Source organism: Catharus ustulatus, chromosome 9 (genome assembly GCF_009819885.2).
Source record: "Catharus ustulatus isolate bCatUst1 chromosome 9, bCatUst1.pri.v2, whole genome shotgun sequence".
Classification (NCBI taxonomy): Eukaryota; Metazoa; Chordata; class Aves; order Passeriformes; family Turdidae; genus Catharus; species Catharus ustulatus.
This window is the reverse complement of record NC_046229.1, coordinates 10,881,821-10,895,124: the sequence shown is the minus strand read 5'-3', so window position 1 is coordinate 10,895,124 and position 13,304 is coordinate 10,881,821. Positions and strand designations below refer to the sequence as shown.

The following is a 13,304-nucleotide window of genomic DNA, read 5'->3' as shown; positions in this document are numbered from 1 at the left end:
ACATATGCTAATGAGGCTATCACGACCCGCGCAGCCCCTGTGGGACGGAGCTGCCGCAGACGGAGCCCTGGCAATGAGGGCTCCGTGCCGGGCCTGCGGGCAGAGCCGCCCCCGCGAGCTGTCGCCATTGTCCTTCGGCTCCCCTCCGCGCCGCCGCGTCTCCAGGCAACGGCGTGCGCCTCGCTCTGGCGGCGCGGTGACGTCACCGCATCGCGAGAGCTCGTCCCGCCAAGCCGCCCTGCGAGCTTCCGCCCCGCCTCTTTGCGCCGGTGCTGCACCATGGGTGAGTGGAGGGGTCCCGGGCCTGCCGACATCCGCCGCCATCCGCCCGCTGCGCCACTGCATCCGCCCCGGTCCCCCACCGGGTGGCAAGCGGGGGCTGCCTCCAGCCTGCCCCGTTCGCCATCGGGGGCGGCTGCGGTAGCGCCGAGCCGCGGTCGGGGGGAGGGTGAGCGGGCCCAACATGGCGGCTGTTGGACGATGAGGGCGGGCGGCCTCGTCTCGCCGTGCCTTGATTTCCTGCAGATCCCGAGCGCTGGGCTCGCTCCCGGTGTCTGCTGCAAATGATCAGATGCGGGTGAGGTGGAACAGTGTTTAGGGGACCCAGCAAGAGGGGTGTGGGGTGGCGTTGTGGAACCCTGAGCAAATTGGCACGTTTTGCCCTTGTGGGAGGTGGCGTGTTCTGCAGAGATGGGCCCCGTTGGGGACCCAGCAGGCTGAGTTGATTTGGGGTGTCTCTCGTAGGGGCTCAGCGGACAGGTGGGATGGGGGTCCGTTCCTATACGGACCTAGCACATCCTGCCAGTAGCGTAGGATGATTGCTGTAGTGTGCCTGTCAGATCGGCATCGGGCGCTTCCCAGAGAGTGCCCTGCACCCAAGGTACGTTGGGAGGCAGCTTCCCGAAGAGGACTTGAAAGAGGGGCTCTGTCTGCTGGAATTGATGTGTTCGGGGCAGATCTGAGTATCAATGATGAAGCTTCTCTAACTGCTGCATAAGGCTGAGTGCACTGTGCGGATACCAACCTTGGAGAGCTGAGGACTCAGAACCGCGCCCTGCTGCTGCAGCCGGGTGGGCTCGTGGCACTCTCTGACCACGCTGCTCTCCATTCAGGTATTTCCAGGGACAACTGGCATAAGCGCCGCAAGACCGGGGGCAAGAGGAAGCCCTACCATAAGAAGAGGAAGTATGAGTTGGGGCGACCTCCCGCCAACACTAAGGTGAGTGATTGGCTGAGGTTGATCAGAATCGTGTTTTCAGACTCGAGTTGCTGCTCTTGTGTTAACAGAGGTTTAAATACCTGCTGTTTGGTGTGGGGTTCAATATCTGACCCTGCTTCTCTAAAAGGTGGTATTTGCCCCCCTGCCAATGGAAAGCAGTGATCTTTGCAATAAGAGGCAATTGGAGTGATGAAGTTTTCACCTTAGGTAGATGCAACAGACCGTTCTGGTCATTTACTGTATCTGCCGATGCTGGGGTTTGTCATAGTTACACTGACCACATTGCCTTCGAGGTTGGGACTGTGCTGGGCTCCTGTGAGAGCCATGCAACATTCCAGCACAACGACAGCCTGGTGTTTGTTCCTCACTGCAGATTGGCCCACGCCGGATTCATACCGTGAGGGTTCGCGGGGGAAATAAGAAGTACCGAGCCCTTCGGCTGGATGTCGGCAACTTCTCCTGGGGGTCAGAATGTAAGTGTGTGGTGAACCTGCTGCATAGAAGGGAAACCTGCACTGGTCTGTTGTACTACTGCAGAGTAGAAGGATGCAAGCATGGATTTGTGGGCTTGGATTGAACATCCTGGAGCTGGCAGCTGAAGCAGCATGCATGGTGATGATAACTTTGACCTTATGTGGCCTTAGGGGACTTGGATTTCCACTAAGTTCACAATGATAGGAGTGTCATAGTTACACTGAGTGACATGCTTACCTTAACTTTTTATTGGGGGAAGGGGACTACAGAGGGGCTGAAATCTTATATATGAGTAGTTCTTTATCAATGCAAGTTTTTTCATCAGTGAATATGGTTTCTAAAAGTTAAGTAATGTGCAAAAGAGAAAGGTGCTGAGGGATGCTTGTGAGAAGGCCTGACCCTAGGACAGTTTTACATTAGCATGTGCAATTTCATATTTCTACTTTGCGAAGCAAAAGTAGGAAGCCCAGAAGCAAGAGGGTGATATTGTCATATTTCCCCTGAGCAGGGTGGGTTTTCTTTGCTTTACAAACTGACAACAGTATCACTTGAGCCTGGGCCCAGTCAGTTTTGCTGAGTAGGATGGTAAAACAGCAGTAAGGAAGGTGATGGGTTAGTGACCTGCATGGTGTGAGAGGACAGGACATGCTTTCAGTTATCTCAGAGCATTGCCTATGCAGTGAAAAGTGCCATTACAGTCAGTATTGCACATGGGAAGAGGCTGAGTGTACCTTGCAACAAGGACGAGGTACGTGAGTGAAGGGAGAAAGCCCATCTTACGCGTGATCTTTGTGTAATGTGGAGGGCTGTTTTCAGGGCAGGTGACTGCTAAACAGTCAAATCTAGTAACCAAGACTACATGCTTCAGGTGGGTCTTGGAAAGGTGAGAGCACCAGTGGGCTTCTCAATTTACTCATAAACCCTCATCCTATAGAAGTGATTTCTGGAATGTGTTGCAGGGCAGTCCTGCTCAGTATGGCTTAATTCAGTAATTCTAGCAAGTGTCTACAGCATTGAGCCCTCTGTGCCTCTGCAGATTTTTCAGTCTGGAAATTTATTTTCTAGGATTGCTTAGAGACTTTTGAGATGAGTTCCAACAAGGACACTGATCCTGGCTTTCATGTAGGAAGGACTTAATTTCCAGGTGTAGATTTCTGTCCTAACAACAAAAAGTTTGACTAATGAAAAATAGATGCAACTTTTAATTAAATTTAATTCAGGCAGGCTGGAGGATCCTGGATGGGGTGTTGAGTGCAAGGTTATCTAAAGGGTATGTGTGAGATGCTGTGAACTGCATACTCAACTGTCTGATCCCTGTAGGTCTGAACTCATGCTCTTCTTTTGAAAGGCTGCACTCGCAAGACCAGAATTATTGATGTTGTGTACAACGCTTCCAACAACGAGCTGGTGCGGACAAAGACCCTGGTGAAGAACTGCATTGTGCTCATTGACAGCACCCCGTACCGGCAGTGGTACGAGGCCCACTACGCCCTGCCCCTCGGACGTAAGAAGGGCGCCAAACTGGTACGCCTGGGCTTGTCCTTCTGGCTCCTGGCAGAGCAGAGTCTGCCCTGCAGAGGCAGTTACCTATCCTGAACACAGTGCCTGCCAGAGTAGGGTCGGGTACCCAGCAGTGCCCTTTATTGCTTATCTCAGTTGTGTTCCCATAGGTTCCCAGGCTAAGTCTAGCTCTCTTAATGGAGTGCTCAGTAGCAGGAGCGCACTCAGAAGCATTTCACCCATTTGTGCACAAGGACCTGCCTGTCAAGATCTTTGTCTTCTAATGATGATACCTTTGTCCAGTTCTGCTACTGAAGGGAGAGCGATGACAATTTAGGATGCTGAGGAAGACTTTGTAGGTCAGGTTCTTGTGCTGGGCAGTGATTGCTTTGGTGAAAAGCTTGGGGATTGCTAATTGAACTTCAGCATGTTTTTAAGTGTGTTGAAACTATACTGAGCCTTGAAACTACTCTGGACTGTTAGATCTGAGAATCAAACTCTGGACTGCTAGAAGGTATTTGAAACCCCACATGTAGCATTCAGGTTAATCCTTGCCTTAAAAGCAAAGCAGTTTGGGTGCTGTGTAGTGCAGAAGCAGGGGAGAGCTCTTCTGCCTGGACTTGCACTACACCCAAGTGCTTTCATTATTTCTGCAGAGGATTCACTGCTTTTTGTAGGAGGATTGATTCACCAGGGAAACCTTTGCAGTTTCATTGACTGGAGAACAGCCTTCCCTAGGGCACTGCTCTGTTGTCAGCAGTGACTCTGGTTAGCAATGTTGCATTTCCTGGTCTCAAAAGTGAAATGCAGCACCTGATTCTCTGAGATCAAAGTATTTTGTACCTCAGCCAGGTATGACTGTAGAGTACAGTGCTGAGAATACAAGGGAATACAAGAGAACCCTTCATGGTAGCAGAAAACAGTTGTGTTAGTGGAAGGTGGCCATTTGTTAAACAATTTCTTTTGCTTTTGGTCTTTGGTTTAGACTCCTGAAGAGGAGGAAATACTGAACAAGAAGCGTTCAAAGAAGATCCAGAAAAAATATGATGAGCGAAAGAAGAATGCCAAGATCGCAAGTATTCTTGAGGAGCAATTCCAGCAAGGAAAGCTGCTTGGTGAGTCCCTGGAAGCACTAATGTAACTTGTTCTTTTATCTTCTCCGGGGATACCCCACTTGTGGCAGGATGAGGAAACCTGGCTAGCCAGGCTCCTGCAGCTGATTATTCCTGTTGGGGCTTTGAGAAAGAAACGGGGCTTAAGACTTGCAAAATGAGCAAGTGTGTGTCAGAAAAATGTGCTGCAGGCATCTAGGAGCTTTAATGTTTCAAGCTCTGGCAAACAGTTGAGTGTTCTGAAGTCTTCTGGTGATGAGACCTTTGTCCAGTTCTGCTACTGAACCGAGCGATGACAGTTTGGAGATCTGAGGAGGACTTCACTAGGGACTGCAGCTTCCAGAGCACTCAGGCAGGGGTGCTGTAGGCACATGAACTGCTGACTCAGTTACTGATGAGCTGCAGAGAGGCCGTGTGCAGTGTTTGTTCTTTGGTATGTGCACTGGGGTGGGCAATTGCCAAACTTTAACTGAATGACTTCTCCTTGCAGCCTGCATTGCCTCCAGACCTGGACAGTGTGGCCGAGCTGATGGCTACGTGTTGGAAGGCAAGGAATTAGAGTTCTACTTGAGGAAGATCAAGGCCAGAAAAGGCAAATGAATAAAAACTATTGTGCTAAGAGAACGAATAAAACCAAGAGTCTGCTCCCGTAAGAGGTTGTGTGCTCATTTGTGTATGCATTGTGGAGGGGCCATGTAAACTGTGACAGAAGATGGAACTCTGGGGAATCCCTGAGCCCTTTAAGTGTCTTCAGGCAGAACTTGACACTGCATGTGCTCAGAACATCTCTGTGGGTTCAAGTGACTTGCAGGACCAAGTGTGTGTGAAAAAGAGTTGTCAGATTTGGCAGAAGTGAAGAGTGTCCAATATAGGAAACCTGTGAGCAGGAGGAAGGTGTGAGTGTCCACCCCCATTAAGATGGGTTCCTAGGAGCTCGCTTCACCCCTGCTCCTGTGCTGTCTTAAGTCAGCATTCACTGCAGTTGGAGTGTTGGAGTGGTAGTGGGAAAATAGGCAAAGTTCTGGCTGAAAACTTGGCTATCCCACCTTCAGCCTCTGCAGCTTGTGCCTCTGCCTTCCACGTAACATGGGCTCTTATCCCCTGGTTCAGACCAGCAGCCCCTTTTGGTGTCTCCTGCCTGTTGTACAATTCCCTGCAGGATCCAGTATCTTTTAACCAAACCAGGTAGCACTGCTCAGTGACCAGCTGGTCTTTCTCTGACCTCCTTGGTCTCATTCCAGTGCAAGATCAATTCCTTCTAGCAGAAGGACCAGGCTCATCTCATGGTCTGTCCCTTTCGAAAGCTGGATACAAACTCCAGTCTTCTGCCCTGTCACTTGTGGAATTGGAAAGCTGTGATGAATGAAAGCTTTTCTGGATGTTTTGGTGTTACAATTCCTGGAGGCTCCTGTCCTTAAGGAAAGTAAGTCTCTGCAAATAGTTGCTTTTTGTGCAGGTATTGGGGGAAGTTAGGAGCCCATCTGAGGGCTGGTCCTGTGCCATGGGACAAGCAAAGCTCGCACACCTTGTGCCTGTCTGAACACACTGCACACTCCATCCCATTTGTGTATTTTCACAAAGTCCTCATTTATACATTGGATCGCTGGTGCAGATCGGGCTTCCTGCAGCCCCAGTGTCACAATTATTAGCTCTGAACAGGAGGAGGTGGCCTATGATCATCATGTCTCCAGACAGAGTTGTGGTGAGACCCAAGTCTCATGCTTTAAAAATGCAGCTTTCTCAAATAGCTTGATTTTGGGGAGAGGGCATTAAGTTTTTTTCCTGTGATGCTGTACCAGGTTTGCCGGGTGTAACAGCAGGAGGTGCCCTGGGGAGTGTGGGTTCATCCTGTGTTGCTGGCAGGGAGGTGAGCGTGAGTCAATGCCAGAGCTGCACGCTGGAGAAGGGTTCCTGCTCCTGATGACCACGGCAGTAGGTTGTGGTGTGGGTGTGCACCGGGAGTCCCTCAGATTGGGTCTGTGCTTCTGGCGCTGAGCAGAGTCGAGCCCAGCTGGGTGCCACTGCAGTTCAGGAGTCCCTGGCAGTGGGGCATGAGCTGGGTGGGATGTTTTCACAAGCACATTCCTTCTCCATAGTGATCCGGTGTAAACTTTCGCTGCTCTCCAGCCACGCCTGCTTTCCAGAGAGGTGGAGTGGAGGCGATAAATGCACTTGGCAGGGATGTGTCACGGCTGGTTCCTCTGAGTGTGTTTCTTCTCTCCCACCATCCTCCACAGAGTGCAAGCAGCATTCAGGGTGTTTCTAGGGAACTTTGTACAGATGGAGAAACTCATGCTTTATAGAGCAAATGCCAGTTTGGTGTCAGAGCAGGATTATAAACCTGTCCCCTGACGAGCAAGATTGTGGCTCATCAGTAGGTGCTGTTTACAAAGTTACTGCTCACAAACACAGCTGCCAAGGGCAACTGCCCATGGGAACCAAAGTGGCACCTGGAGCTGCCCTGGAGGGTGACGTGGGAACAGCAGTGGCAGCTGGCATGGGGTGTGTGATGCTTCACTCCCAAGGTGGTGCAGCCTGTGGGGTGCACAGCCCTGTGGATGTCACAGGGATTTACCTGCCTGGGAGTGGGCAAACCTGCTATGCACTAAGCCAGGAGGTGATGGTATGGGGCTGGGGTTAAGCACAGCTTTAGCGTGGCTAGACTTTGAAAGTGCAAAAGACTGGGCTAAGGATCTTACCCACTTCTCATAGGTGAAAGGTCTGTATTTAGAAAGAGTTGTTTTCATAGGATGATCAGCTGCAGCATAACCTAGGTGAAGTCACTTGTTTTGTGTCCTGCCCCTTGCTGCTGAGTGGCTCTCTCATCTCCACACATTATTAACTTTGGGGTATTTTCACAGGACATGATCCAACCCAGGAAATGACCTTGTGGTTACACTTCAGTAGGTCCAGCAGTGACCTGGAAGGCAGTGGAGGAGAAGCAGGGCTGGCTTGTTGAGGGAATTTGGGAACTTTAAAGGAAGGAGAGCTTGCAGGAAAGGAAACTTTTAAACTGATACCCTTAAGGAAAACGTATCAGAGTGTACCAGGGCTATCAGAGGCAACAAACAGGGAACACTGGGTTTGGTCACACCTCCCTCCCACCTGTCACAGATGGAGATTTGGGCGGGGGCTGCAGGTACCAGAGTAGGGGCTGGACAAGACCCGGTGGGGTGATTTGGGTCACTCCCCTTTGCATCAGCCGTGGCACCTGAATTCAGGTTTCATGAGAAGGAGGGAAGGGACAGGACATACCATTCTCTGGGAATGGGACCCTGGAGTAACTGAGCAGAGGGAGCAGCACCCATGGAAGGACTGCAGGCATTTCTGGAGCACAGGTGAAAAATGCAGCTGTTGTTAGCCCTCGGCAAAATCTGCAGAGATGGGCTTGGCTGCAGCCCCTGGAGACAGCTACAAACCCTGCCTGTCCTGCCTTTGCCCTGTGGCAGCTTCTGGTCCCTATGTGTCCCTGTGGGGGTGGTATGAGCCAGGGTACACTGAGATATGCTGGCTGTAGTACTTGGCAGCAAGTGATAAACGGATATTATTAAAAGCTGGGATACTTTCCCACGGCCCAAGGAGGGAGCAGGGAAAGAAAAAGTCCAGCTGATATAAAACAGTGGGAACCATCCATGAGGGACACGAGACATGAAGGGAAATCACCCCATCCTTGTCCCCAGGCCAGATGGGGCTGGGACTGAGCAGTGCTAGGAATGAGCAGTGCCACCATGGGCTGCTGGAAGCCCCACTGCACTCTGCAGGAAACACCACTTCCTTTGCCGGCCGGGGCGCTGCGTCCTGCCCTGCCCAGCTCCCTCCCTTCCTGCCTGGGCACCAGGCCCAGCTCAGCTCCAGAGCAGACAGGGTGGCCCATGCAGCTTCCAGCCTGGAGAATGTCCCCCTGGGCAGGAGGAGCAGGACTAAAGGGTGCCCCCCCATCCACAGAGAAGGGGTGGAGCACCATGGGTGAGACTTGCTGGGGGTGCCTGTATTGGGCCGTGATTTACAGCACCCCCAGCCTTTTTCTGCTCCCAGGAGCCCCACAAATTCGTGCTTTGTTCAGGATCTGTGGCATTTGCAGCAGGCTGACACCTTCCCCAGCCCTGTTGTAAATCGCGGTACAAAGCAAAGGCTCTGTTGGCCTTTAGCCAGTGCCCAGCTCTGCTCTGCCAGGGCGACAAAGAGGCTCCAGGGCTGCTGGGCAAGACCCTCACTGGGCTATCACCCAGGGTGTGGGAGGGTACATGGGGTAGGAGTGAAGTCCACCATCCCTGCACTCCCCACTTCCCACTGGTTGGCTTCCCACTACCCCAAAACACAAAGAAAGATGGAGCCAGACTGTCAGGAATAAAATGATATATTTCTTACTGAGAGCTGGATCCTACAGGGTTGGCTGCAAGGGGCCCCCTCTGATGCCACCCTGTGTGTGCATTTCCACAGCTGCTCCCACAAACATGCACACACACATGCCATGAAGCAGTACATGTGCTTTGGCTGTTTCAAATCCCTGTGCCCACTGTGGGGTGGGCAGCAGACAGAGCCAGCACAGGCTTCCCCTGACGAGCCCAGGGCACCCCATCCAAATGTGACACTCCCTGCAGACCACACAGGCAGGGCCAGCCCTGTTTCATATCTCCAGACCGTGTTCTCTGCAGGTTGGAGAGCAGCAGGTCTGTGCCAGACCACATCTGGCTTCAACAAGAGAGGAAGCTCTGGTCAGTGGGTCTGGGACACACAGCACCATCACTTGATCCCCAAAACCAGCCCCCACCTTCCCTCCATGTCCTTCCTCGGACACCACCAGGCTGTGGCAGGTTCCCCAGAGCCTGAAGCACCCTTGCCCAGCTGCAGCACATGGCAAGCAAGGGGTTCACATGGTAGCACACGGGAAGGGATGGGTATTTGGGGGTGCAGCTTTGCAAACTAAGCCATGGCAGGACAACTCATGCCTCTCCTGCTCTAGTGGTTTTCACTCCTGCCCAGCCCCTGCCATGCTGGTGTGTCCAGACACAGCCCAAGTCCTGGTATCAGTGCAGGTCAATGGTCTCATACTCCAGGTTGTCTGAGTCCTCCAGCTCGATACCAGGTACCAGGTTGTAATAGCTGGTTGACTGACTCATGTAGATCTTTTCCCGGTCAGCAGAGTCCTTCAGGACTTCACTCACACTGACAGTGTCCACCTCTGGCTCACTGCCCAGCTCCTCTGCCCTTGTTGCTGGGGTGCCCAGCTGCCCTTCATGGGATGGCACCTGGGAACTGCAGGGGGATCCCACCTGTATCTCCACCTCCTCATAGAGGTCTCTGCCACTCTCCAGTGGATCCACGAAGGGCTGGAGCATGACCTGTTTCCCCAGCAGCACTTTCTTCTCAGTCTTGGAGGGAGCAGCAGGCAGCTCATAGGGGAGGTAGTGGTGGGGCTCTGCAGGCACTGGCACACTGCTCCTCTGTGCCATGGCCCGGTGGCTCTGGGACCTGCTCTGAAGGCTGTAGTTGGTCTTTTTCTTCTGCCGGCAGAAGCACCAGGTGATGCTGGTGAGGATGAGGAGAGGGGGCAGGCAGATGAAGAGGGCGGTGAGGCCATGTGAGCGGCACAGCTCATCCCGGGGGATGCTCTGGAGGTCCACACCGTGGTAGTGCTCTGGTGTGTGGCAGATAACCTCAGCAGCCTGGCTGGACCAGCCCTCCAGGTTGGTTAGCAAAGCACAACTGCAGTCCCAGCTGTTGTTGGAGAGCTGAAGCTGGAGCAGAGATGGCTTCAGGAGACTGGCAGGAAGGAAGGTGAGGGCATTGAAGCCCAGGTAGACCTCCTGGACCTGGGAAGATGCTTTCAGGAAGGACTTGGGTAGCTCCTGAAGTTGGTTGCTGTCCAGATAAAGAACCCTCAAATTAGGGGCATTTTCTAGAAAGCTTCCAGGGAGACTTTGCAGCAGGTTGTGACTTAAGTGTAAGATTTCCAAGGCAGGAGGGACTCCCTGTGCATTGCTGATGACCGTGATGCTGCAGTGAGAGAGGTAGAGCTCCCGCAGCCCCTGCACCCCCACCAGTGCTCCCCAGTCCAGGTGGGTGATGTTGGAGCTGGTGAAGTTGAGGCAGCAGCTCTCAGGGAGCGGAGCCTCCCGGAAAGTCTGGTAGTCCATGGGCTCCGAGCAGTTGCAGATTAGTGGTGCTGGGTCGAGGGCAAGGCCGGCAGCGAGCAGGAGACTGCCCCAGAGGGACACTGTGCCCAGCCCGGCTCCTGCGGGGAGAGCAGAGGCGACGGTGACTCCCTGTGCGACCTGCCCTCCCGCTCCCTTTCTCCAGCCTTCCCTCACTTCTCCTCCCCTCCACGAAAGGTCCCGCTCGCCGCAGGTCCTCCGGTGCCACCGTGCCCCGCCAGCCCGGAGCCGCCCGTCCCGCGGGGTCCCGCTGCTCCGGCCGGGTGCCCGCGGGCAGCCAGGACCCCCGGAGCTATGGCCGTGACCCCCGTGCCCTGCCCGGCCTCACCTGCCGCCGCTCGCCCCATCCTCGGGGGCTGCTCCGCGTCCCGCCGAGCTCCCACCGGGCGCGGCCGCGGCTCCGCCTCGCCGCGGGGCGGCCCCGCCACATCCCGGCCCCGCCGCCGTCCGGCCCGGCCCGGCCCGCCCCATGGTCGCCCTTCAGCCCCCGTGCCCTGTCCCTCGCAGGGGTCCCGCCAGCCATGGACCCTCCAGGCGCACTGTGCAGCGGTGCCCCCGAATGACACTCGACCCAGCTCCCCTGCAGTCAATCAACCCGGCGTCCCCCCTTACTTTGCCCCTCGTCCATAAGCCTTCCCTGCATCATCCTTCCCCTCTCCATTCCCCAAAAAGAATGTTCCTTCCTAATTCCTCCTTTTCCACCCGCTCTGCCCCGCCAGAAGCCCCTCCAGTCCCCTCCATACTCCATCATCAGCCCCCCAAGCTCCTGGAGAAGGGCTGGGCTGCTCTCTGCGGAGTTCATCTCCTGGGATGGGGACAGGGCTCTGCCCGGCTGGGTGCAACTGCCAGGTCCACTGGGGAGAGGATGCAGAGTGGACATTCCTGCCAGATGGGGACCAAAAGGGCCAGCATCACGCTCCATCACTGCACTCCTTATGAATTCCCTCCATCCCACACAAGTCACAGGCCAGTAATGGGGAGCAAAGTCAGACCTGAGCACTACATCCCACAGAAAAGCAGTGCTGGAGAGGGGAGCTCTGTTTTCACACCCTGAAAGTGCATGTGTGCTCACTGCAGGGTGAACTGGGTAAACTGAGGCACATGGAGTGCACCAACATCTCTTTGCTTGGGTGGTTGTGCGGGTGGGTAAGATGGGACCTGGGCTGAGCGTGTGCAGTACTGTGGTGCCTTGTGGAACCTGCCAGTTCGTGGGGTGCTGGATCTTCCTTCCCCAGCTCACCCAAGGGACCAGGCACCCTCTCCACCCTCCTGCTTGGTGGCTGTATCCCCATGCTTTGCAGAGCTGTGCTGAGGGATGGAAAAACCCCACTCCTGAGGGGGTCAGGGATGTCACCCCAATCTTGGGGAGCTTGTCTGCACCCTGATGTTTGGCTAGTGTTGCTCTTGCAGCCTGGGCACTGCATGCAGGGCACACAGCAGTGCCCTGGGAAGGAAGCCTTGGTGCAGCTGGGTTCAGCTCTGCTGCTCCTGAGGTTGCTGAGCATCACTGAATGCCAGGAGGGTGGGGGGACCAGGCTGGGGCTGAGTATCATGGAGAACAGAGATCCCACAGCCTGTCTGGGCTCCTGTGGCACTTTACCACATAAACAAGGGGAAAAAGGTTTCCTGATATCTAGATGGAATTTCCCTTGATGCAGCTTGCACTGGGTTCCTGCATGGTTTCACTGTAAACCTCCCCAAAGAGACTAAATCTCTTTTCCTATAACTCCACCTAAATAGCTGCAAGCAGTCAGGAGTTCACCCCAGATTCTCCCCTTCCCCACGCCTGATGGGCTGGTAATTTTAAACCACAGTTCCTCCCACTGCCTCAGATCAGCGATGGGAAAACCTGTGACTCAGACGCTCTGCATGACAGGGGACCCCAGCTGCAGGTGGCAGAGGCTGCTCCCAGCCTGCATCCCTCTTGGAGAGGAGGTGCCTCAGCCTCAGCAGGACGTGGGCTGTGGGGTCCAGCCATGCCCCTTGCCCAAGAACTCACCCACAGGCAGTGGGGAGCAGGAGCAGAGATGGCAGCTCAGTCCTCGAAGGTCCCCCCCGTCCCTCTGTGGGGAATCCCGGACAGCCCCTGTCTGTCACATCATCCCCAGACAGGTCCCCCGGGGCCTCCCTGCACTCCTCGGTGCCTCCACCCACACATTGCCTTCAGGTGCTGACTCAGCTCCGGCAGCCCCGAGCCGGGGCCTCCATCGGAAAACCTGTGATGCCACCAGTGCCCCAGGGAGCCCCGGGGCGGCGACGGAAACAGGCAGCTTCCCCCGAGGGCAGCAGCATCCCAGCTGCTCCTGGACCGCGTTTGCTGATGGGCAGCGAGTTTGTGTGTGCTTCCCCTTCAAAAGCTGGAAAACGAGAAAAAACCCAGACAGATCTATGTTGTTTCTCTTCAGGCAGATTTTCTCAGTTTTTCCGTGGAAAAAATACGGAGTTAATTCATCCCCAGTACTGTAGGGTGAAAGGGGATGTGCTGGGAAGAATGGGGCTGTTTGCCAGAGGTGCTCATGCAAAACCCTCAGCACATTGAGGGGCACAGTGAGAAGAGCCCTGAGCAGTAGGGAGAAACTGAGGCACGAAACACAGGGTGGTCACACAGTCACCCTGTGTGCAGTGTGAGCAAGGGAAGCACAGCAGGAAGATCGAGGGGCTCTTGCTGCTCCAGGCTCACGGGAGCTGTGGGTTTGCAGCCACCTCTGCCAGCTCCCGTGGGGAGGGAGGGATGCCAAGCATCCTCCCGTGGCCCGTTTCGGGTGACAGAGAGGCGTGTTCTCGTCACGGCCATTAGAGAGCAGCACCGCTGTGGCCCGGCCACCACTGCCACCAGCACAGCCG

At 54.8% G+C, this 13,304-nt stretch overlaps 2 protein-coding genes and 5 non-coding genes across 7 annotated transcripts; 6 read left to right on the top strand and 1 right to left on the bottom strand.

The window, feature by feature from the left end:
- The first annotated feature begins 180 nt into the window (after positions 1-180).
- RPS8 (ribosomal protein S8) lies at positions 181-4,958 on the top strand. The gene is made up of 6 exons (XM_033067199.1): positions 181-283; positions 1,113-1,219; positions 1,593-1,692; positions 3,042-3,217; positions 4,179-4,308; positions 4,796-4,958. The coding sequence occupies exons 1-6, from the start codon at positions 280-282 to the stop codon at positions 4,903-4,905; spliced, it is 627 nt and encodes a 208-aa protein (XP_032923090.1). The 5' UTR covers positions 181-279; the 3' UTR covers positions 4,906-4,958.
- LOC117000506 lies at positions 960-1,044 on the top strand. Its single transcript, XR_004418794.1, has one exon. It is a non-coding gene; the product is annotated as a small nucleolar RNA SNORD55/SNORD39 (small nucleolar RNA).
- On the top strand, positions 1,399-1,502 carry LOC117000509. Its single transcript, XR_004418797.1, has one exon. It is a non-coding gene; the product is annotated as a small nucleolar RNA SNORD46 (small nucleolar RNA).
- On the top strand, positions 3,471-3,543 carry LOC117000507. Its single transcript, XR_004418795.1, has one exon. It is a non-coding gene; the product is annotated as a small nucleolar RNA SNORD38 (small nucleolar RNA).
- LOC117000508 lies at positions 4,552-4,622 on the top strand. The gene has a single exon (XR_004418796.1). It is a non-coding gene; the product is annotated as a small nucleolar RNA SNORD38 (small nucleolar RNA).
- Positions 4,959-5,491: 533 nt separating the features above from the next.
- Positions 5,492-5,621, top strand: LOC117000517. Its single transcript, XR_004418805.1, has one exon. It is a non-coding gene; the product is annotated as a small nucleolar RNA SNORA35 (small nucleolar RNA).
- A 3,023-nt stretch (positions 5,622-8,644) lies between these two features.
- Positions 8,645-10,825, bottom strand: LOC117000369. Its single transcript, XM_033067936.1, has 2 exons — positions 10,789-10,825; positions 8,645-10,540 (listed from the first exon to the last, which is right to left on the bottom strand). The coding sequence occupies exons 1-2, from the start codon at positions 10,805-10,807 to the stop codon at positions 9,333-9,335; spliced, it is 1,227 nt and encodes a 408-aa protein (XP_032923827.1). The 5' UTR covers positions 10,808-10,825; the 3' UTR covers positions 8,645-9,332.
- Between the last annotated feature and the right edge of the window lie 2,479 nt (positions 10,826-13,304).